At 42.8% G+C, this 25,621-nt stretch overlaps 1 protein-coding gene across 1 annotated transcript in view; it reads left to right on the top strand.

The window, feature by feature from the left end:
• LOC121608751 (roundabout homolog 2-like) overlaps positions 1–25,621 on the top strand; it is a 48,883-nt gene that overhangs the window by 7,130 nt on the left and 16,132 nt on the right. Inside the window, exons 2-11 of the mRNA XM_041940082.1 lie at positions 2,667–2,993; positions 12,876–13,033; positions 14,752–14,872; positions 14,948–15,086; positions 16,846–16,973; positions 20,087–20,211; positions 21,844–22,015; positions 22,455–22,660; positions 24,962–25,043; positions 25,263–25,431. Coding sequence (XP_041796016.1) covers positions 2,667–2,993; positions 12,876–13,033; positions 14,752–14,872; positions 14,948–15,086; positions 16,846–16,973; positions 20,087–20,211; positions 21,844–22,015; positions 22,455–22,660; positions 24,962–25,043; positions 25,263–25,431 — 1,627 coding nt within the window. The remainder of the gene's footprint in view (positions 1–2,666; positions 2,994–12,875; positions 13,034–14,751; positions 14,873–14,947; positions 15,087–16,845; positions 16,974–20,086; positions 20,212–21,843; positions 22,016–22,454; positions 22,661–24,961; positions 25,044–25,262; positions 25,432–25,621) is intronic.

The raw sequence follows: 25,621 nt of genomic DNA, 5'->3' as shown, positions 1-25,621 counted from the left end.
TTAGGAATCAGGGTTGTATTCAGGGAATAAAAATACAAATTACATTTATACAAGATCACAACAAGATGATTTATTCACACAAAACAACCGTCGCACACACACACAGCCTCACTAATTATAAAACAATCACATGTATTATTAACAGTATGAGCTCGTAAAAGTCCCTCAGGAGAATAAATGTTCCTCTTGCATTACTTAACGCAAACATTAAAGCTGCACTGATCATTTTTTCATGTTAACAGTGGGTGTGTAATGTGAAAGAGGTCGCTCGTACGAGTCTGCAGAGAGTCGCCGCAGGACTCTGCACCTCCTTTCAGCTTTCAGGGCCACAGCTTTATTGTAAACTGTTTAGCTTTATCGCTCTTTTTGCAAAAGAAAAAAACCCTAAAAACTCACTTTACGCTATCTGCTCGGCACCAAATAGCAGCAAGACACCGTCAGCTGTGGCGCATTTAGCAGAGCCAGATATTTCCCTCAGCAGCTGGTGGAGACCGAAAACAGAGCTAAAAGAGCACAGGTGTGGCACTTACTTTAATCAGGTGGACAGATTTTTTGCTCTAAATACATGCTAATGTTGCTCTGTAACTGCTGCATCTATAAATAGACAACTATTTAAGGCGATAACATGTCAATGCTGTGTTTATAGCTTGTTTTGCTGCCCCCAAGCAGCCAAAAGCAAGTGAAGTGAAGTGAAGCAATTCAAGACGACAAAGTTTCTTTTCTTTGTAGCATTATGTGCTAAGAGCTGAGGGTCGGCCCATAAAGACAAACATTTAATTTGACTACATTTCTGAGATGAGTATCATCTGTGTAAAGGCAGAGAAACACCCTGGAGTTCAGGTCCTGTCTTCTACCAAAGCTGCTTTAGATTTTTTTTTTTGTTCAATAAATTCATCTAATTTTGTCTGACGAAATAACCCCAATGATGTCATAGTGACGTCATCAGGGTTACCTCGGCTGCATTATGACGTGCAGCATCCAGTGTTTCTGGCACTTGGCCAAAAAACAGACCTTAATTTCCTCGGTTGTAGCACCAGATATTTCAGACTGCATGGATCTTTTTTTTTTTTCCCCAAATATACAAACTTCATGGTAATGCCACATTAAACTGCTCTAGTAATCTTTGTTTGTTTTTGTGGTAAAATCCAGTTATGATAGGAGAGGAAGAGTTCAGAGTGATGTAACTGTATTACATGACTTGGGATTTGAGACTGCCAGTGAGTCCTTTAAAAACAGGGTTCAGCAGCAGGACATGACTGGGCTGCAGAGGCGCTTCTTCAAAGTCAAAATACATTTTCTGTGGACAAACGCAGGCAGATGTGCCAATATGTACTCATCACAAACACCATACAGATGTGAATATAATCTAAAGGAAAGTCTGCTACGGTCTTAGAGGATTAGTTCGAGCATGAAATGATTTACACTTGTTCTCTTCTTGTAAACAAAATGTGTGTTTTTTGCCGGGACTGACTGGAGGTGCTATGGCACATTTTAATACCTCGATTAGTATTCATCCGCATCCTGCATTAGTGTTTTGAGCTGTCCTGGCTCGTGACCCCGGGGTGTTAGCTGAGAGCGCTCAGATCGCTCTTTAGATGTTTACTTCAGGTTTATGCCATCATGGCGACTCCTGGCCTGCGTGCATCAAATCAGTTCATGAAAAGACATAAATCTGCTTACAGCTGAAAAGTGAGGGTTTATCCTGATGCCTCAGATTTAAGTATAATGTAATGAAGCATGTGCAACAACATGTGTGTCATTAGGTTACTCTTGACTGCTCCTCTCCAATAATAATGGAGGATTTTCATGCAGTCTAGATTATGAGCTGAAAATAATGCCCCAGACAGAGCAGCACAATAATCAGTGGCACAGTGACCATTTCATTTTCTTCCTTTTTTTTTTTTCTGAGAGTGAGGGAGAGACCATCTGTTCCTCAGAACCAAAGTAAAAGCAGCGGCGTTTTGAATTATTCATTTTTCTAACTGTAACACACTGCTAGAGACATTTGGTCTTGCTCTAAAAGCCTACCTTATGACTTGATGCAGTGTGTCTTTCCCTCGCAGCCAAGGGAAGATAGTAATGGATCCCCAAGGAGAGGGATATGGGAGTTATCTATATCGCTCTGCCTCACTCATTCACTCAACGTGGGTCTTTCTCCCTTTACACAGGTCTGCCTATGGTCTTATTCTTAGCGTCCCACCGACTATCATCTCTACCTCTGCCACAGGCCTGACACAGAGATTGACCATTACCATATCACATGGGTGATTGCATCCTTTGTACACGTGGTGTCTTCTGTGAAAATACCCCGCTAAATATATGCTCCCTTTGCCAATAGGCAATATGAGGTGACTGTGTTTTGCTATTTGCGAACTATACCAAGAACAAATGAATATTAAATGTAGTGATCTGAGAGGAACCGGTTGTTTCTGGAAAACATCATATCTCACTTTGAATTCAGAGTCAACCTTCAAAGAGAGATTACCGGTGATTTACTGCTTCGCTGCACACAAATTTATCCAACACACAAAAAGCGTCTCTGAAAGAGGATGTTTTTGCCTTTGGTGTTTGCTGCTGTCTGTCTTGTTGGAAAGAGATTATATGTTTTCATGAATGGTAGGTGGTCAGATGGATAGATAACGTCTGTCCTCATCTCCACTTCACAGGGTCCCGGGCACGGTTTGAAGACAGCGCACCTCGGATTGTGGAGGACCCCTCGGATTTGATTGTCTCCAAGGGGGAGCCCGCCACCCTCAACTGCAAGGCAGAGGGTAGACCCACTCCCAGTATAGAGTGGTATAAGGATGGCGAGCGCGTGGAGACGGACAAAGACGACCCCCGCTCTCACCGCATGCTCCTGCCCAGCGGCTCCCTCTTCTTCCTCCGCATCGTCCACGGACGCCGGAGCAAACCAGATGAGGGCGTCTACACCTGTGTGGCCCGCAACTACCTGGGAGAGGCCATTAGTCGCAATGCTTCACTCGACGTAGCCAGTAAGGCTCCACGTTATTGATCATAGTCCTCGAAGTGTGTGTGTGTCTGGGCACGTTTTTTTTTGCCCTATATGTTGATATATGTGCAGAAGCTTCGCAGTGGTGTCCCAGATCTTTTTGCAGCCGTGTGGCAGCTTTTTGGAGGTCCACTCGAGAGCTGGCTGTGCTTAAAAATAATGATATGAAACAACCAGACTGCAGGGAGCAAACCCTGGAAAGATGGTGGACATAAATTCATTAATAAGTGGCCTGGCCTGTGGATTTGTTCCTAATTTTAGGCTGCTGTGACAACGGCGTATTTTGTCTTTTGTTTTTTTTTTGTGTTAGGTGTTTAATTGCAGCTCGAGAGGAGACACCCCAGTGAATTCAAACATTTTTGGAGCATTTTAGCTACTGAACTACTTACATGACCAATTTAGCAAACCAGTCATGGATTTAAGTACGCGACTAATGTGTGTAGGTGACATGGATATGATAGCTATGATGTGTGTAGATAAGTTATTGAGATTTTCAAAAAGTTTTCTTTGGGCATTAAAGGCTAATTCTGGTATTTTTTTCACCTTAACCTTAATCAGTTATGGTGGATAGATACAGGTGCCGAGAGGTGCGTACAGAGGCATTTTCTCCTACCAACAAAAATCAATCAGTCATGGTGGATCCCAGGCTCCACAGCACCACAGCATCCCCGACCCCATGTTAGCTGACATAAGTATGATTTAAATGAATGTGTGCTGTACAGACTTTAAACATGGGAAATAGACAGAAATAGCAGTTGGATCAGTTTAGGGTTTAGCCTAATTTGGGTTCTCGGACTCAGTATCAGGAGAGAAACATGCTCATCAATGCATCCCTAATTGAAATCTCCATCTCTATGCCAGAGATTTGGGGAGTCTGGCAAGATCGACGTAAGTCGGTAGCGCGAGCCTCCTGCAACAATCAAAACACTTCAGTTTAACAGAAAAAACATCGCTTCAAACACTTGCCTTTGTGTCATAGTCGATCTGTTATGCTCGGCTTCTCACTGCAACAGCTGCAGGGGGACTATTTTCTGTGTTTAATGTTGGCCAGACTCAACGAGAAGTGTTTTCGATGATTCCTGTTAAACTGAAGAGCTTTGGAAAGCTGTAGGAGGCTTGTGCTTCCTGCCCTGATTGGTGTCGCTCTTGTCAGAATCTGAGTTTTCCAAATCAGTGGAGGTGGTGAAAAAGGTGTTACCGTGACTAATGGTCAAAAGTGTGAAATAACACCCAGGTTAGGTCAGAATTTCACTTTAAATGACCTCCGCTTGCCTTGCCGGCATCCACACGGTCATAACAGTATTAATCCACATAGGCACAGAAAATCAGAGCTACAGTATTCTTATTATCAATGAATATTGTTTGCATTTTGTCTTTAAAATGTTGGAAATGGTGAAAAACAGTCTAATGCAAAAAGATATTCAGTTAACTGTCACATGTGACAAACAACAGCAGCATCTGAGAAACTCTTTTTTTTTAGCATTGTTGCTTGATCGGTTTTACAGAAAATAAACCATCACGGCTCAGTTATACTGGGAAATGTAATGAGTCGCTGGCCTGTGCAGACCTGCTCTATGGCAGACGGCTTATCATCACATCCACTGAGAGTCCGGTCTGTGTCTACCAACGCCACATGTGAGCATGCATGTATGGCTGTATGTCCTCTGCACAGATGTGTTGTCTGCTGCTGCTGGAGAGTACAGCAGGGGAGCTTTCCTCCTATCTTTCCGAAAGTGCACTGAAGTAAAAAGCTCCCACTAGGAGCCGTGTCTATTATTTTCCCTCCTCGGTCCGGGACACGTGCCATTGTCTTCCTCCCCTCCTAATTGTGCCAGTGTGGCTCGGCCCTCGGCTCGCTTTGGCACGGGGAAATGGATTAGCCAGCGGGTTGATTAGACGTCGGAGCATTAGATTAGCAAGGTCGAACTGTCCTCGTTAAAAAACACAAAACAGCAATTTGAGCACGGTCTTATCTTCCACCTTACTGAGGCTTCCTTACTTGGCAGCGTGTGTACTGTAAATGCTCATGGCTGGGTGAACTCATCTCGTGTCCAAAAATAGGGACGGCCTCCTCAGATATACTCTATATTGGAAACCATAAGCAGCTGCAACTAATGCAAATATCCAAACGGGGAAAAGATATGATGCATGCGCTGTCATAGTGCCTCCTTTAAATTGTTGATAATGAAATTTAGCGTTGTGTGCATCTGGAGATTACAGTACAGTCATATTGGTAAAGGGATGACTCACCTGCAGGCACTGAGTGACTAACAGTATTAATAAGTGCCTGTTTTGTTCTAATCTCACTGCCTCTGGCTAGTGAGGGCATATGCTAAGGCAGCATGGTGGTGGTCTTAGACTCCCCCTCCCCTCTGTGTGAGGTTGTGCTGACTGTGGGGTAAGTAGTGACCCAATTAGCTCTGGCAGGGAGGGGAGGGGAGGGGGCTATGCAGTGTTAATGAGAGGCCAGTTTTAAGCTGGTGGTCTTGCAGAAATACTGGAGTGTGTCTTGGTGGTGGCTGTGTGTGAAGCAGGAGTCTGAGGGACAACAGGTGGGAGGAGGAGAGCTTTAAAACTCCCACTGAGCAGTAATTAATACAGATCCATCTGTTCCTCTGCTAGTACGTCTGCGTCGGGAGCAGGAGTGCTGACACTAACCTGGGTTTAACCACATTAATTACACATTAATTGCCAGTGAATGATGCATAATGCATTGTGCTGCATGACTAAGATTTTTCTCTGCAGTGGGCCGCAGATTTGCACTTCAGTCGCTCTCTCCGTGAATTATGGGCACGAGGCCCGCTTATTCTTCTCACTGATCTGGCTTTGGTGACAGTTAGCTGGAATTGCCTCTGCTGAGATATATAAACGGGTGTTATGGGTAAACATGGATGGCAGAGGAGCCAATGCGCACACCTCCTAAATCTTGTGCGTTGTGTGCACCTGCATGTCAAACAAGCTGACAGTTTCTAGATTTCCTGTCAGGGTTTGGGTGCACTTTTCAGCAGTGCACTGTTACAGGTGATCTTCTAGTGGCCATATGAAATTCTTCTTTAAGGCAATTGATTTTCTTGCCTATATTATCATTCATGTTGAAAAACATTTGTCCTGTTTTCTTTACGTCGTGGTTTGGTATACGTGACCGTAGTTGATGCAAAAGAAAGACACACAAAATATGTCTGAGCGACACGAGAAGCATGATTCCCAGCTGTAGTGTAAAGTTGTCTTCCCTTTTTGGGAAAAATAATAATGTGCGAACGACGACTGTCCCACCTTAATCGGATTAATGTGATTATAATGACTCTATTTTGCCAGCGACGATGAAGCAATGAACAATGTAAAAGCTGTGAGGCTTATCAGCACGGGCGTGTTTTGTTAAACGAGCGGGAGCAAATCTGTCTAAAAGCAGACGTAAAGCCAAGTCACCTCCTCTGGATTCGTCTTCTTGCGGAAACTGATGGAAACCACCACTGACAGGAGTAATCCCTTTTTGATTGTCCAAGCCAAGCCACCCAATTTTCATATCGCCTGTATCACCGCACATTGCAAGCGATGATACTTCACTCCGTCCAGTGAGTGTCTTCCTTTCAAAACAGTAAAGTGTGTGTGTGAGTTTCTGTGTGTGTGGGCGCTTGGCTGTACGCAGAAACATTAAATGTTAACCTATGAATGTCGATCTAGTCACATATCTGGATTGCAGTCCAAGACCAATGTTGAATCATTGCAGCTAAATGTTAGCAACCCCGATCGACTGTATTTGCTGCCTTGAACACACCCCAGTCCTCCTGCAAACGGATGACTTGAATCACGCAGTCAGCGAGTGTGTCCCGACACGTTCGCTTGCAGCCGACTGGGAGCTCAACTGAACTGGCTGAGAAGTGAACGCATCGTTTCGGGAGGTGATTCAGCTCAGTTTGCTCTTTTGAGCTAATTGCTCTTGAACGACATTAATTCAGACGTCTTGTTCTGTCCAACCAGTTGTCCCAAACGCAGAGATATTCAGTTCTGTGTGACAAAGAGCAGCTGCAAATCCTCACATCATCACTGGTTGCTTATGTTGAGATAACATACATGTTTGTAAATGTATCACAGCTACTGTGTTACTGAACTGTGGAAGACCATAGATTTAGTTTAGCATGATTGTTGGTGCGGCTGTGACCAGCGCAACCTGTCGCTGGACTGTAATGTTTCAGCTAATCTAACTTGATTCGTCCACTCGGCAGCAGAGAGGCATGAGCACATTAACCTGTTGAAGGTGTGACAGTTTGTGTTCCCACGTCATGTATTTCCCAAAAAGCTCTAAGAAACGGGAGGACACCTGTAGCACACCACTAACTCTTGCAGGTGACAGTTGAGTGAAAGGAAGTCTCACCCATAATTCACACAAGGCAACATGGCAATTATGTGGATATGGATGTGTACCTCATTAAGCAGAAGGTAATAGAGCTATAACAAATGCTGACTTCACCTCTGAGTCATGGGGGTTTGTGACAAAACACAAAAAGGATTCAAGCACTTAGATAGATTTCTTAGTTCTGAACAGCCAGTCCCTATTTGCTGCACAGCTGCAGTTGAGGTGATGTTTTTTTATGCTCAAATGCATTTTGCGCACCCTCAGGTCCACAAGTTATGTTTTTTGTATAGCTGCTGCTGCCGCCTTCTAGAGTAGCTCGTAGTAGGGGCTCGCTTTGCTGGGAAATGCCAGCAGCAGTCATTATTCTGTCTTTTCTTCTCTCTTCCCTTTTCACTGTAAGCTGCCAGTGACCGTCTGACTTGCCTGGCTGTTGAAAAACCGGAATAATGAGACAGTGGGAGTGGACTGAAATCTATTCCTCCATTTTTTCCAAACAGGGTTTTTGGCTTTAAACAAAGCAAGAAACTGGGAGGAGGGGGGGTGCAGTAGTAGTGTCTATTTCAAAATCATGAATGTGAATGTCTCAGCGAGGAGACAGTCACATGGTGTGGCAGGATTAGAATAAAAGTAGGACAAATAAAAAATAAAACTTGTTTAAAAGGCTTTAGAGCCAGATGTTCCCCTTACTCCTGATGAGGGATTAAGAAGGAATCAAACTTCTGGTTGCAGCTTGTTTCTTGGCTTCTTCTGCTTTACATTCTTCTTTCAACGGGGAGAATCTGTTGATATATATCATCCGTGAAGGTTTATATGTGTAGCTTCGAATTGATCTGTACTCGGATGCAATAAAATAGATTGACTGAATTGTGCAAATCACCCCTTCTGTGGTTTGTGTGCCACGATAATGCAAAATGTGTTGCTTGTATGCAGTGTCTGCTCGTAGCTGAGACACCATCGCATTTGTGGTACGTGGAGGAATTTATTGCCGTGAGTTTTTCATAAAGACTATTTGCCCTGGAGTCTCTTATCATCCTCCATCAACACAATCAGACAATGGGTGGATTAAAGCAATCTCTCTTCTCTGTAGGCAAAGCCTCCATTAGCTGTGACAGGGCAGTATCATGGCAATGGGATTAGACCACCTCCCTAACGGGTTTACTGCTCTCCGAAATAAAAGAACAATAGGAGCCAGGCGGCGAGTCGTCTCAGGCTCTCAAAAATGTGCACGCTTCTGCCGCCCTTTAACCTCTCTGTCCACCCTCCTACCTGTCAGCCGCGAAAACAGCGAGCCTGGTAACCGTTCGCACATCTGTCCGGCCCACGCTGTCTGCTTCCTACACTCGCTGCTACCTTCACTTTAGCACAAAAGCTTTTTTCTTCCCTGTCTCTAAAACTTGTGTTTCTTTCAGCTTGCTGGGCATGTAAATAGCCTGTGAACTGTTAAGTAATTTGCCCCATGGTTGCTCGATTTTAGCAGAAGTCTCAGTCACTTAACGATAAAAGCGCTGTCAACTATTTGCATGAATCTGTGCATGCATTGCAGAGTGTGAATGTCATACATACCATTTTCTTGTGATTAATCTCCCTTCCTCCCCCTGTTCAGTTTTTTCAAAAACACTAACAGATGGCCTTTCTGCAGTCCTAGAGCTCCTCTCTGCTAAACACTAATATTATAGAGATAAATGTCACTTAAAAATCAAGTGATGAATATTCTCTGGGAGATTAAATCTCCTAATCTGGATATCCCTGAAATATTAAAGTTATGAAAATGAAAGACCGATCTCGGAATAGCGCCCGCAGAAATAATGATGAAACTGCTGAAAGTCATTTAGCCCTGCTTTACCATTATTTAAGCTCACAGGAGGTGCCTTTGGGGAATGTGAGGATTTGTCTGTGCAGAGGCAGGGCCAGACCTCAGCTGCCCCGCAGTAACCGCACGCTCCCGGCCTGAGCGCAGTGTGGGCGGACAGAAGCGATAGCGCCGTGCCTGGTTTAGGAGATTATTTGGAAGACCTAGTTGTATTATGTCTGAGGAGTTAAGTTAGGGACAGTAGCCCCTCAGGAGGGTGTGGTTGGTCTTAGTGTTTCTGTGGCGATGTGGTCCATTCTGCGGCGGGATCATCATCACACACAAACATCCGTGGGAAACTCTGTTTGGCGTAGCGAGCTTTAAAGTCGGCGCAAGGAAGGATCACATTAACTCGAACACAGCTTCAAAGAAAATTTTGGAGCTCGTGTTTCACAGTGTTTGGGGGTAGTGATGTCAGGAATATATTCTGCTCTCTGGCATGTGTTTCAACCCTCAAATGTCCCACTTTCTGGGAGTCTGTGCCCGGGGACTCTGGGTTTCAAATACTAAAGGTGTGCGCGTGCATGCGTGTTTATGTCTGTGTGTGTTTTTGTCTGTGTGTGTGTGTGTGTGTGTGTGTGTCGGTTGAGGGATTAGCTCTCTCCCCATAACTTTTTCACTTCAGTCACCATGGCAGTGAAACAAAGGTCTCTGTGCACCCATCTAACCAGGCCTTACAGACGGAGGTCTAAAAATAATGCAGTGCTTTCAATTAGCCCTTCAGCTCTGCAAAGCATTTGAAATCGGCAGCCAAGTGAACAGGGTCGCGGTTATTTGGTGAACAGACCTTTCAGGGGAGTGTGAGTGCTTTTACTGGTCATAATCCGCCCATGTCTTTGCTGTAGCTCCTGCTGAGGCTACTTAATTGTCCAGTTTTGTGAGCATCTTTCGGCCATTTCGCTTTCCTGTGGCAGATGTCTGCGCTGTATATATGCCTACAGACTCTCCGAACCCCTGGTCAGGAAAATTCCTCCTTTGTTATCATACAGTCACCTGCTCTGAGACGTACGGTGTTTGGCTCTGAATAATGATTAAATATCACTGCAGCGTAATGAGACGTTTAATGTCAAACAGGTTAGAAGTTCTGAATGAGTCTACATTTTGTGAAGTCCTTCTCACTTTTCCTGAGCTTAAATGTCATGGCATTAAAAAGAAGAAGAAGAAGAAGAAGAAGAAGAAATGCCATTCTCTCACTCACTGAAGAGTCAATTTCTACTTCATTACAGTAAAATTCAGTTTAAGAACGCATGTGTGATTGATGAACTCATCTCACTGATCAAGTTTAAGAAAAGAGAGTATAATGTATGGATTGACTGATGTCCACTTCAGACGTGACGGAAAAAAACTGTCGGCCGCTGCTCTGGAATATTCATAACCGTTTACCCAAGACAATTACGGCCGTCGAGCTAGAGTGAGGAATGATTTTCCGTCTTTAAATTGCTGCGATAAAGCCATTTCAGAGGAGATTTTATTCAAGCCAAGTGGGTCTGAATATTGATGCTGCATTGAAGGCCAGGGCTGCCATGTTGACACAGACATACTGGGGGATAATTAATGTGGCATAGATTTAGTAATTGGCTAGGAATGAACTAAATGCAAATTGATTTAAAGTGGATTACAGTAATGGTACTAAATCCTAATGAGTGAAGACTAACTGAGATTTAACCTATTGATTGTTCACTAGTTACACTACGCCTGTAAAACTTTCTGCTAGCGCTGTCAATGTGTAGTTTACAGTGATAATGCTATGGATTTACCATTCAAAATTCACATTTTTTAAACAATAGGTCTTTTGATTGAAGTGTCTAACATAAATACACAAATACAGACTTCCCGTTTAATGGCTGTGAATTTTGCTGGCTAAAATGACAACTGTCACTAGCAGATTACCAACTGTAGCTAGCTAGCGAAGCTAGCGCTAACTAACTAGAGATAGCCCCACTATTCAAAATGTGATTAAAAGTGATTTGTTCTAGCAAGCTCTTGCGATGATATGAGGTTAGAATAAAAAGTAAATAATATTCATGCAGCATAGTTTGTTAATTTCAATCACTGCCCACAGATTTCAGTCATGCTAACCTGAAAGGTTCATCTGATTTAGTAAATTAGTCGGGTGTTACTCAGGGTTAGAGTTACTGGAAAGCAGCCCCCAACCCCCAAACAAATCTCACTCCAAGATGAGGTTAAAAGTTGGCAACCTTATGCTAACATTACATGTAACGTAGCGCTAACTTGGTGTAGTTTGGGTTGGTTGGAGTGTAAACTTCCTCAAACCACAACATTGCAGGACAGAGCTGCTATTGTTACTGTAAAATCTCATATTGCAGCTTACGCCCACTTTTGGTAAAATAAACTGTAACCCCCCAAAATGCCCCTTGCCTCTGGAGGTAAAACGAAGCTATGGGTAGTAAGCTAGTTTGACGAACATGCTAATTGCAGCTTACATTAGAGCAAAAATATATATATATATATATATATAAACTCACTGCTTAATCAATTCAATACACTTTGTCTGTTGTATGTTTTGTTTTGGAAAGGCTAAAAAAAAAGACCCACCCAAACTCCTGACTTGACAGGCGTGCTGTGCCTAATGCTAAGCTATGATTGGGTAATTGCTTTTTTGAGGGTGGGGTTTGTGATTGCTCAGTTGTTGTTTGAGAAGCGTGTCGTTCATGTTGGGTCTCTTGCCACAGATTGTAGATTGGCACAAAAGCAGCTGATCTTTCGTCTTTGTATCTGTGATAGTTCACTAAAATATTCATGAAAGTGTAAAAGGAGATATATAGGTATTGATTATGCTGGAATAATACACTTTGGTGGGGAAAAAAGGCTGTAGGCTGTAGCTACAGGATGTGGTCCAGCATGACGAGTGAAGTCGTTTTTGTGTGTGTGTGTGTGTGTGTGTGTGTGTGTGAAAATGTAAGCCTGTCAGCGTCCAAGTTTGAGTTTCCATTGTGCAGGAGGTCTCATGAGAAGGCTTCAGTTCACAGTTCACAGAGTCTTTCATCTGTCAATCACAGCAGAAGATTAGAAGATATCAAAGGTCGCCGTGTCAAAGTCATCTCACCCCATCGCCATCGACAGGGTGGCGAGACAGCAAACTCCAGGGGTGACATGAGGATAGGCTTTTCTCACTCAGTGCTGATTTTGTTGAAGATTTGTAAGATCACGTTTTGAACCAGAGACGCCATCCTTTCATTAATGCAAAGGCCACTTTTTTTTCTCCCTCACACATGGGCTAAATTATGAATGCGCTGTTATTTGTTTACTCCATGTTGGACCGAGAGATGTGCATTATTCATCTGCTCTGACAGAAGAGACAGCAGAGTAGGACACAGTCCTGGTAAAAACATTAAAAGAGAGAGCGCAGTCTAACAAGGACGTTGCCAGGGATTTGAGCAGTCATGCACATGCAAACACAATAATCGACTTTCCCTCAATAAGCCTGTTTTCAGCCAACCCTCAGCAAGAAGATGGTTCACTCAAGAAAACAAGTCCAAACGATATCCAAGGCGAATTGGTGTTTCCTTTTATTGCAGCCGTCATGTGTCTGTGCTGCTGCTCACCGATCTGTGGGTCTGATTTCCAGCCTTTACTTAAAACACGCCAAACAGACGAGGCTTCTGAAGCTAATTAGATTCCTTTGTGTTTCCTTCTTCTAGTCCTGAGAGATGATTTCCGGCAGGCCCCGAGCGATGTGGTGGTGGCCGCCGGAGAGCCCGCTGTGTTAGAGTGTGTGCCTCCTCGTGGTCACCCTGAACCCACCGTGTCCTGGAAACGCAACAACGTCCGAGTCAGCACCAAGGATGAGCGCATCTCTGTGAGTTTGACGCAAATGCTGAACAAGGACGGAGCAAAACGAGTTCCCATTTCAAAATAAATAGGATACAAAAACACAGCTGTTTAACCCCTTAGGCCTTGACCACAAGTTATTATTTATTTATTCACTTCCTTATCTTCCTTTGCTGGTATTAACGTAAAAATACAAACAACAGTAGCTAATTATTTATTAATTTGTAATTATTTAACACCTTGCTTGCACATGGCTGGGCAGTGCTAACCAAGCATAAACCAACCAGTCCGTTGTTTCAGACACATGCTCATTACACAAAGATAGAAACATGATCATTTCGAGAACTCTCTGTTGTACATGTGCACACAGAAACTGGAGTTTCGAAAAATCAGCATTGTGAAAACGTTTTAAAAAACTAGATGCTGTGAACTAGAGGCTAAAGCGCAGAGGAAAATGTTCTTTTTTGCTAAATATCCGTACATGTGTGGTCAATGCCGGAAACTCTGCTGGACCCTCCATGTCACGCAGCCACATTTCCATCCAAATCTAGAGCAGATTTTAGCTGGAAATCAGTATGAATGAATAAGCAATGAATTATCACTAGATCACTGAATGTGTATGAATCCACGACTGAAAATAGTTCCCAAGAAATGCTCTATTTACTCCCGTTAAACTAAACTACAGGTTAGTTTAGGGAGAATGTACTCTGTGAACTAGCCTTTTCCTGTTGAAGACATGTACATATTTATGTGCATGTCTTCAATAGGAGCAAATGGCCTTGTGGCTGAGAGCTATAGGCTGTTAATTTCAGGCCCATTGCATCACATTGTTTCCTTTATTCTTGTGGATACATGGGAAAACAACAATGACAACACTCAGGTTTTGTACTGGTTTTGTTTTTCATCTTTTTCATAAACCAGATATTTATTATGAACATTCAGAGAGACGTTTACAATGACAGTAATTTCAATAGACCATAACTCGGTGGGGTTGTCTTTGGACTGGAGGATGTCTCAGATTCTGCTGTCACTTTTGTTCTCTCCTCTCATGTGTAAAATCAACAGCTGGGCATTATCTCTGGTGATGTTTGAAAGCTTTTTTTTCTCTTTTTCCCAGCTGGTGAAGGACAGTGTTTACATCAATAGTAAAAGCAGTGATGGAGGACGTATTCAGGTCTTAAGGGAAACTAACAGTACTGCTAGAACACTATAAAAATACTCCATTACAAGTAAAAGTCCTGCATTAAAAATATTACTTAAGTCAGGTATGGGAGTATTACTGGCTAAGTGTGCTCAAAATATCAAAAGTAAAAGTAGTCAATGCACAAAATTGACCCCTGTGAGTGTTACAGTGTTGAATATTATATTGGTATGATATGATTTGTGTGTAAAATCCTAACCTTCAAATGGTTGTGAAAAACAGAAGTATAACATTTCCTTACAAATTTTAGTAAAACTGAAGAATAAATAATATAAATATAGGTACTTATACTTTACTTTAGTATTTCTAAGTGCAATACCTGAGTAAATGTACTTAGTTACAGTCCACCACTATGCTGAAGTGTAACAAAATGACTCACACAGTGCCTGAATATAAGAGATTAATGATTTATACCAAGAGTTTCCAAATGTGGATTATTTTTCCATTATCGCTGTGATGATAACTCTGAGTTGTTTCTATCTGGTGTCTTCACTCAGGGCACCATGAAGACTAATCTCCTGAGCTGTCACTGTGCTGTTTTTCAGATGCGCGGGGGCAAACTAATGATCTCTCACACCAGGAAGAATGATGCTGGCATGTATGTTTGTGTGGGCGCAAATATGGTTGGAGAGAGGGACAGTGATCCTGCAGAGCTGGTGGTGTATGGTGAGTTTCTGATATTTATGCAGTAAGAAAGTGCTTTAAGGACAGACATGTTTGAAACCTTCCCTCCTCCTGCAGAACGTCCCGTGTTGGTGCGGAGGCCGGTGAACCAGGTGGTGATGGAGGAAGAGACTGTCGACTTCCTGTGCGAGGTTCACGGAGATCCCGCCCCCACAGTCCGGTGGCGGCGAGAGGAAGGGGAGCTTCCCCGTGGGAGGTGAGAGTGACGGACATGAGCGCTGACCCACAGAGAGTCAGACTGGTGGTGCACATACAGCTTCTGACGAGGCTGAATAAGAAATACAGCTTTACCAGAGACGGGTGTGTTGGATTATTAACTCATGTGACCCAGAAAACATATGTGGAGTAATTGTTCATTAATTCATGTCTGTCTATCAGTCGACTAATATAAATTTATAAATAGAAGAGACCAAAAAGGGTTCATTAGTTGGCAGAATCCTCCTGCGACCAGATTCATCCTTTTTTTCCATTTAAACTCAATATAATGTATATTTAGCTAAGCCTATTAAATAATGATATTTTCATTTTCCAACATCATATTACCCTAAAACTTAATTCAACTTAATTCTTAAAAACATAAACCCTAATCACATTTACACGTTCAAGAATATTCCTGAGCCCCAAACAGCTGGTTGAACACGTTCAATGTAGTTGCTATTTATCTCTATCATCCATTGTTTCTTCTTTAAAATGGTGACCAACATAGCTGACATATTATTAGTCACTTATTATATTGTTTATCCTAATATTTATTGTTATTGTGATTTTTGCTATCTTTGGACGGAGCCAGGCTAGCTGTTTCCCCTTGTTTTCAGTCTCTATGCTAAGCTAACTTGCGTCTGTCTCGTGCAAATATAGCAAACAGACAAGAGAAGGTGCTCACGTTCGTACAGTAAACGTGGGGCAGTTAGCTGAGCTTAGCTTAGCTTAAAGACTGTAAAACAGCTAGCCTGGCTTTATCCAACAGTTACAAAATCTACCAACCAGCTAGAGCTCACCAGCTCTGAATAATAATAATAATAAATGTCATAATAAAGAATAATAATATGTCAGATATGTTGGTCACCATTTTACCGAAGAAATAGTGGATGATAGAGATAAATAGCAACGACATTGACCATTTCATTGTTCAGATAACATCCTCGTCTAGTATAGAAAGCTGTAGTTTGAAGACACTTACTGTACAATAAGGATCTTTTCTACCAAATCTATCATGAGCTCACAGTGATGGGAATATGTAGAATTGTAGGCATAGATCAAACAAGGTCATTTGTAACAAGCAGTACAACAGACTCATGGTGACTCCAGTGAGGGTTTATTTGTCCATTTTGAGACAGGTAATTGGGATGAAGAGAAAATTGTACAACAGTTGTTTTGTGTGTTTGTAAAGAACCATATTATATTCTGCCTTTCATCTTTGTCTTCTTTCATTTCTTTTAGCTTTTACTTCTGTGGTTTATGAGCCTATGAAATAACGAATTATACATTGATTTGATTCATTGCACCCCTTGCATAGAGGAAGACATCTGAATTAGCTTTCTGCACAGTGGCTGTATCTGGTAATTTAGATAATTCTGCTCTGCAAAGTCCATCCTAACTTCATATTTAATCTACTGTTAAGAGATAAAAATGCTTCCTAAGTCCTAATTCCGAAACTGAGTGAAAATTGATGTACAACTGTTTCAAGATTTTTCCTGGATCCAGTAACAAAACCTTAAACAGATAACAGGCGCGTTGTTCACTCGTTTCAAGATAATGTCACCTGATCTGCAAAAAAAAAAATGAAATAAAATAAAATCCCTGCAACAGGTTGATTGACAGGTGAAGAAATGACACTATCTCGCACGACTGGCAGATATTCTCTTCTTTGTGTAGCGTTAGATTAGTACGCCCATTTTTCTCTTGCTATGCATCTCTGTTAGATCTTTCATTATCTCTGTTTTTCTCATTTCCAGGTTTGAAATCCGCAACGGCAACAGCCTCCGTTTGTTCCGCGTGAAAGAGCAGGATGAAGGGACGTATACCTGCACATCTGAGAACAGTGTGGGCAAGACCGAGGCCTCAGCCATGTTGCAGGTCCACGGTAAGGAACACATCATGCATATTGTATTAGAGCACACATACACACACACACACATACTTAGGGATGCAGGAAAAATGTCTCATACCTAGAGCCATCTTCATGCATAAGGTAACATCCAGTCACATGGCAACAGTATCATGCAAATTCCCATTTCCTGTCCAATGCTCTGTGTTTTTATATTAGTGTATCTTTGTGAGTCCCTGTCCAGCAGTGCTGCCAGGAGCTTATGCTAAACCGTATGGATTACGCCATTTGACAGATGTTTGGTAGATGCGTGCTTTAACTCACTGCCAGAGAGCAGTCCCAGTATTAATAAGACATGACTCTCTCCCTCTCTCTTCCTGTCTCTTTATCTCCCTCCTCTCGCCTCTCCGCTCGCTCCGTGCCCTTTTTCTTTCTGTCTGTGTGTCTTCGTTTAAATAGTCTCAGACGACTTCCTCCACTAATGCTTTTATCAGTGTAAATGAAATCCAGCCCAGCAGTTTTCCATTCACTCTGCCTCTTTGTGTTTTTTCTTTCTTTTTTTTTTTGGCTCTTTTCCATGCTATCGCTGGTTTTGTTTTGTAGCTCAGTCTTTCATCCATCTCATTAATTTTCCATCTCTCTCCATTATGTTTCAAACCCTATCATCATTCCAGTTGGCCCGTTCAGTAAGTTCACCTTACATCTAATTCTGCTCTAAAAAAAAGCATTTGTGTTATGCTAATTTATTTTGTGCTCTTTTCTGTATGGCATTCTTAATGGTTTTTAAATCAACAATGAATGGCTAATGGTGTAAATAACTCCCCCCATTAGGAAGTGAGTTGTTGACAACATGCCTGTTGCTGCAGTCAGGCATTAAGTAAGCCTCAGACACTGTGACTTAATGTACAGCAGATTAAGGGCTCCTATCAAACCCACATCTGCTGTGTAGAGGAGAGTGTGTCAGGATGCTGTGATACCATGTAAATCCTTCTCTCATTTGCAGCTACAGTAGTTCAAAATGCAGCTGCAAGGTTTTTTAATTACAACTCAGTGGTGGTCTTCACTTTGAAATAAGGAGATAGTACAGATTATTAAAGGGGTACTCCGGACGTTTAGAATAGCTCTTCCTTACAAATAAATGTAAAAATAAAAAAAATCTCAACTCTACAGGATTTTTTCATACACCCTCCATCTTTCATTTAATAATAATAAATTCTAATAATAAATTAGAAGTTTAGAATAACCCTGATGACATCACTATGACATCATCGGGATTATTTTCTCAGACTTGCTGCAGAAGATGTTAAATTAGCGGAGTGCCCCTTTAAGTAATAGTACTAGTATTAGTAACAGTAGTAGTAGTGGTAGTTGTTGTTGTAGCCTCTGCCGTGTTGATTGTACTGCTTTAATATTGCTTATATTTTCTTCCATCCTTTTGTATATAGTTTAACCTTTTTTAACCTCTGAGATTTAAAGCATTTTTATTTCTGTTGTGTCCTGGATGAAACCCAAATCACACCTGATAAGACCAGAAAACTGCCAGGATGTTTTATTTTCACGGTGAACCCAGGCCAAACAAGCCAATCCTACATCTTCATTGTTTTTAATGATATTTTTGACCATTAAAAACTGTCCAGTAATAACAACCATTTAATGTAACCAGCCTGTATTTCACCATCTATATCCCTGATACACAAGTAATTGAAATCCACAATGACGATGACTCAGACAAATCCATGTGGTCCATCAGAGAGTAGAGACCAGTGCTCTCAGATATTCAAATGCAGGTGTTGAACAAACAGCATACAACATCTGTGCAGAGTCATCCTTCTCACTATAGGTACTGTTTTTGTCAATATCTGCCCAACTGGGAAAAAAGCCCAAGGCCCCATACTCCATTAAAGATATCATCTCTCCCTGACAGTCTATACAGTGTGTAGCTTCTTCATCCGAAGCTGTCTGACACCAGCTGCTAGACTTCTAAAATTGGACGCGACAGCATTAAACACATACAGCGAGTCATAAGACAATAACACGTCAGATTTGTTGATTAAATGATGTTGATTAAAAAGTGTGAGATGTCTTCTGTGTTTGGGAACATGCTCTTAGTGAGAACATTACAGCACAACACAAATGACTCAGATCTCGTCTGCGTTGAGCCAAATATGTGTTTGTGTGTGTGTGTGTGTGTGTGTGTGCATATGCGCCATGCAGAGATTTGTAGAGAGGATGAATGCCGGCTTGAGAGGCTTCTCATCCGACGGGAAGCGAGAGCCAATCATTCAGAGTTGAGGTAGAAGGCGGTGGCCAGCGTAAATCTACAGAAGATGTGATGATGTGGCTAACGCAACGATCCGACCCGAGCTGGAAATTGGCAGCTCTGGCGAGGCCTTTCCCAAAATAACCCCGTAAATGTCATCAGACCAGCGCTGCCGTATGCTGCGATGATTTGTTTTCTTTCAGAGGACACGGAGGTGATGCGCCTCATTAAAGATGAGAGGGCGATGAGTGTGTAGTGCCGGATCAAAAAGCTCTTGAGGTTAAGGAGGCGACTCTTAAATCTTGCTCGTTATGAGCTGATGAGTGCTGTGTCAGTGCAGAGCAGGGTTAAAAGCAGTGGTGGAAAGTATTAAGTACACTCAACAACTGTGCGTAAGTGCGGGTTTGAGATACAACGAACGAATGTTTTACACCACTGCATTGATCTGACAGCTGTAGTTGTGAGTTACTAAAAAACTCAAAAGCAGCATGTAGTTGGAGCCCTAACCCTAACCCAACCCTGCAGGAGGGGGCCTCATTGGTGTATTTTCTGTGAATGCAGCCAGAGCACATGCTTCATCCCGTCCACCGTGGCCTCTCTGCTCTGCAGGTGTGCAGATGTGTATTACTCAGGTTGCTGTTTGCACGGTCACATTGTGGGGACTCGCCTTCCTTATGGGGACTCAACACAAGTTCCCATAGTATGGACCGTTAAATTTCAGGGTGAAGACTTGATTACTCTACAGACAGTTAAGTAAAGGAATACTTTTGGTGAAAAGACCAGGTGTTGCACAGTGGAAATAGAGGATCCAGAAAGCTGGATTTTCACATGTTGTCATGCAGAAATGAGGCATGTAATGAACGTTCACACTCCTCCTTTCCTCTCCCAGTATCACCTCAGATTGCCACGAAGCCCCGAGACCAGATTGCCACCCAGGGGAGGAGCATCACATTCCAATGCGGCACCACCGGAAACCCTCCACCTGCCATCTTCTGGCAGAAAGAGGGCAGCCAGGTAAGAGGCCGGAGCAGAGAACAAGAGCTCCTCTAATGCAGCAACATTGAGCACAGTGTTTACAAATCACTGGATGAGTACATGTGAATACGTTCGCTTTCTGATAACAAGCCTCAAGCCGATACCTTCTGTACGTGTGGTTTGGGGATTTTTCTGAACCTCGCTCATCCTGTATTGTTTCATCATATATCAGCGAGCAGAGTTTCACACCTTCTTTGTTCTAAAGGCGAGAAAGACTCACCGCAGCATGAACAGGTTTTTGTCTGATTTAATCATACTTTTTCTGACACTTTTTTTCTCTTTTGGCTTGCCCACACTCTTTAAGACACATTATTCAAAGCGAAATGGGCGAGAGGCGAACGAGAGAGTGCAGCACATTTGCATTTGGCTCAGAGATATGAGTAGAGACAAAGTGTTGGAAGGCGTTGCGGTATTGCGTTGGCGGGAAATGTTTCTCCTGCTTGCGACTGCAGTGTAAGAGAGTTACTAGGATCGGGGGGGTGGGGTTGAAGAAGTATAAAGGACTAAAGGAAGGAGGGTGAGGTGGCAGGAAGTACACCAGGTGTGGAAACTGCTTCTTCAGGGCAAACCTGCAGACAAACGCTGTCCTCCTTCCACGTTGTACCCAACTATAAATACCCTGTTGCTCAACAGCAGCTGGGATCACTGACTTGGAGGAGCAGCTTCTGATGCTTTTAGAAGCTTGTCGCAGACCAAACAGGAAGTTCAGCACCAGATTTTGTGAATAAGCTTCGGTCTGCAGGATGGTTGAGGCATGGTTTGCCTGTTTGTAGAACTTCTTTGCTGTATTTGGGGGATTATCTGTAGCCTTATAACCTTGGTCCCTCCACTGAAGTCTAAGCCTCTTAGAGGAATGAAATGGATGGCTGAATGGATTGATGTGCATCCCTTCCCCCTTGTTCACATCCATTTCACTTACAGAAAAGCAGAATGGGACAGCTATAAAACGTCTGTCAGTGGGTGTCATCCCAAAAACACCAAAATAAGCTATTTCTTCCACTTTTGTTTTAGCCGTGCTAGTGGCCACGGCGCTCTGCTGGCCCACAGCTTTAGTTCGGACTGAAATATCTCCTCGATGAATTGATGCATAATTTTGCAAACACGGTTGTGGCTCTGAGATGACTTTGGTGATGCAAGAGTTTCCTCCGGCACCACCGTGAGATTAAAATTTGTTGAATTGAGTGAAATGTTTCTACAGCTGCTGGATGGATTGCCCTGACGTTCATGTCCATTCCTTATTCATCAAACACTTTAATGACTAAATGAAATAACCAACAGGCAGAAATGAGCTAACTGCTAGCATGCTAAGCTCAGATGGTGTACGCTGTGAATTGTATACCTGCAAAACATTACCATTAGCATTGACAAAGTGAGCATACTAGCATGCTAAATGATAAAAATATAAGTAATTATATAGACAGAATTGTTTTAACTGATTTATATCAATGCAAATTGAACATCTGTGGGGTTTTGGATTGAACAATTTGAAGACGCCATCTTCAGTTTGTCACTATTTCCTGACAAGTTATAGGCTAACTGATTAATTAAAGAATAGGCACAATGTAGCCTCATGTGTATTTTCTGTTCTGCTCTGTGCGTTCGTGTCTTTAGATGTTGTTGTTCCCCGGCCAACCGCCATCCCAGTCCGGCCGTTACTCTGTCTCCATGAGCGGAGAACTGACCATCACCGACGTCCACCCCGAGGACTCCGGCTTCTACATCTGCCAGGCCATCAGTGTAGCAGGAAGTGTGTTGACCAAGGCGCTGCTGGAGGTGGAGGGAGGTGAGACTTCTGTCCACACAGTCATGCTTGGACCTGGGGGAGGCTTATTCTTTATTCTGTGCTATCAGCTAATGAGGAGAAAACATATTAATTACTAAGTAGGTGCATAACAGTAAGGCTCACACAGACCGAGAAAGAACACAGTTATGGACCCCATGCTGGATGAGCAACGCATTTCAGGCTTAATGTTCTTCCTCAGGCAGCTTGTAAGCACCAGATTTAAGCTATTTTCTGCTCTTTATGCAGCGTATTATTTTCTGCCTGCTAAGCACCTAAAGTGTTTTCACCCTTTGCGCTGCTGGTTGGCAACTTTCTAAACATATTTTCTATAAGCCTTTTGTGCGCCTCCAAATGTGTTTCTCTCCACTGTTTTCTTAATAAGAAGACAGATGACAACCTGTAACACAATATTCTGTCTCCTCTCCCCTTATACCCGCAGGACCTTCAGGTCGTGTCCCGCCGATAATTCGCCAAGGCCCGGCCAATCAGACTGTATCTTGGGGGGCGACGGCGCAGCTGCACTGCCGTGTAATCGGAGGGCCCTCAGTCAAGATTTCATGGGAGAAGGATGGAGAGAGACTTCAGGGAAATAAACCTCGAATGACCTTGATGGAGAATGGCACTTTGCAAATCACAGACATAAAGGTGTGTGTGTGTGTGTGTGTTTGGGGGGGTTGCTTTGGCTTTCGTGAGTGTCATTTATTGGAAAGGGCATGAAAAGGATGAGTTCTGAAAGGTGTTGGCTCTTAAACCGAAAGAAAAACTGACTGCGTGACTGATGGAAATTACAAAAAAAACTGCAGCGAATACTGTAAACATTCCTGTCTGATCTCTGACCTTCTTTTGCTTTCCCCGCAGCCCACGTGGCGGCATATTTTTTCTCCCTTTCCCATTATAAATTCCGTTTTCGTTTGTAAAATTAAGGTGAAGCTGAGTTTCAAAGACCAATCTCTCTAAGGCAGTGCATATCTCTCCAACGCAATTATGTGCTCATGCGGTGTGTAATTGTAATGTTAATGAAGGCGCTTGTTTGTAAATGCTAATGTGCTCTGCTTTGATGGAAGAGCAGTCAGTCGCCCCTTTGTGCTATAACCCCACCTGGAGGTCAGCGAGTGCACGCAGGACGGAGCAGAAGCAGCATCGTTTCCGTTAACTGACTGGCGATAGATGATTAATCATCTAACCGGCTTTTAATTAAACCTCCTGCCCGGACTGTGCTTACTCTCTCATCCTGTTTTTGCGGCTGGGGTGCTCAGCTAACTTGGAGAATTAAGTTTTGGTCCAGTGCACCACTGAGGCGGGGGAAATCTGCCATGCCAATGTGCTCAATGGAATAGAAGAGATGCATTAGTGTGGCATCAGGGGGGATGACAAGGGAAAAAAGAAAGAGGGGAAATGGAGATGACGAGTGAGGGGCTAAAAATATTTACCCTGCTGATGCCCCTGCTCGCCATCAATATTTTAGCAGGAGTTGGGAGTCATCTAAAGAAGTTCACCTGCACCACACGCTGTGCTGTCTGTCAGCCAGAGGTCAGCACTGCGGTGGATGATCTCATATGGTCTGATGATAGTTCCAGCAGACTGGCTCTCAGCCAGGCCGGGGCCGGAGCGAACAGCAAGCGTGTCAGCGAAGCGCGCTGGCATATACAATTCATAACGTAAACAGGAGAGCAGGTACAGTCGGGCGCAGGTGAGCTGCCTCACAGTTTGCAGCGGAGCTTTTAGTGGCTGAGATGACGACTGCTGAGTGAAAGAGTTTATGATTTAGGTTTGCGTGGTTCACTTTTGGATTGTGAAAACCGGGCAGCGGTCAAAGAAGTATTCAGATCATTTACATAAAGCTGCTTCAATCAATATTTTTACTTTAATGGATCAAATATCTGTGCGTGATGTGAAACAAACCCACAGAGAATTACCAGCCGATTCTGCAGTTCCCCTCAGCAAGTTAGAGACTCGCTGGTGAAAGCAGTGGAGCAGTTTCCTTCTGGAGTGGATAGAGACCAAAAACAGAGCTAAAACAGAGAAAATATTTAATTTGCATATATATTAGGTGGCCAGAAACACAACCCGTAAATGCTTGATGTGTAAATAAGTAACTGTTTGCTAACAAGTTACGCTAACTTTATGAGGCGATAATATGTGAGCGTTATTTGCGCTTTGTTTCTGCTGCCCCCAAGTGGCCAGAAAACTCAGTTTCTGCAAGTTTAAGGGCAACACTTTTTTCCAACTTTCGAAAATGTTTATGAATTTAAGTTTGTAAGTGATTTGGTATTAATCATAGGGAAAATACAGGTTCACTTGGTACACAAGCATAATTGCCGGCAGAACAGTCTTTCAGTCAGTGTACAACAGGTCAGCTTAATGTGCTAACGCTGATTTGTCTAAATGCAAGCATTCATCACATTATATAGAAAAGAAGGTTTGCAATAATAAATGAATAATAAAAAAAAGATGGGTTCAACGGGGGCAAGGATTTTCTTATTTTCTCCATAATAAGCACTAAATTACATACTGGAAGTTATAAGAAAAGTATTTGGAATTGATGGTCTCTAACATAAAGCCTTACCTAACTCGTATTGTTGTATGGTGTTATATTCATATTTGTTAACCTGATGTTAATGTTATGGGTAAATTATGCTACTTTATGTACATTTGGGTGGATAGAATGATCCCGTTTTATATGTAAAAGCTAAATCTGTAGCGTAAATAGTGCTTATACCTGTCAGATAAATGTAGTGGAGTAGAAGTACACAGTAACATAACGTGCATAACATTCCACTACTGTCAGACAAGTTGAGAATATATTAAGTAAAAACAGGATTTATATTCTTTCAGTCATTCAAATAGATCCAAACCATCCTTCAAAAATTAAAAACTGCTTGCAGCGTTTGTTCTCTTTGCGTCTTTTTGGGGCGTCTGTCTGAAACGTTGGCTGCTGTTTAACAGGACACAGACTCGGGGATGTACACATGCGTGGTATCCAGCGCCACAGGGGAGTCGAGCTGGAGTGGGATGTTGACTGTCAGAGGTACTCACACCGCTCACACTCACACTCTGTCTCTCTGTTACACTTCACACTCTGTCACTCTCAAGCTACACCTCCGTGCTCGAGAAGCTACACACTCTGCCAATATCCTTCATGAGAGCACAGTCTGTAGCCATCATAGGACAAAATCCAGTTCGGTTTCAGGCAAAATGTTAATCAGAAACTGTATTTCTGTACTGTTTTTCCTGTTTTGTCTGACAGAAGATGGAGTCTCTTCGACATCCAGAGTGTCTGAATTCATCCAGCTTCCAGGCCCACCGCAGAAGCCTGTCGTGACAGAGGTGACCAAAAACACGGTCACCCTCACCTGGCAGTCCAACCCTCACGAAGGCGGCGCCGCCGTCACTTCTTACATTATCGAGGCCTTCAGGTACGCAGTGGCACACGTTTGCGTGGTGGAAGTAAAGTCTAAGAGTCGTATTTCAAGGCTGGAAATTCTGATTTGAGTATATTTGATATATCAAATATATATTTCATTTGCAAAAAGTTTTAAGGTCTGAGAAAATATCTGAACTTTGAGTAATAAAAAGGATTTATGGTGGGCAGCTCGGTGAGGTGAG

The sequence above is a fragment of the Chelmon rostratus genome, chromosome 7 (assembly GCF_017976325.1).
Source record: "Chelmon rostratus isolate fCheRos1 chromosome 7, fCheRos1.pri, whole genome shotgun sequence".
Classification (NCBI taxonomy): domain Eukaryota; kingdom Metazoa; phylum Chordata; class Actinopteri; order Chaetodontiformes; family Chaetodontidae; genus Chelmon; species Chelmon rostratus.
The sequence above is the reverse complement of the archived record's forward strand: the minus strand, read 5'-3'. Positions and strand labels throughout refer to the sequence as shown.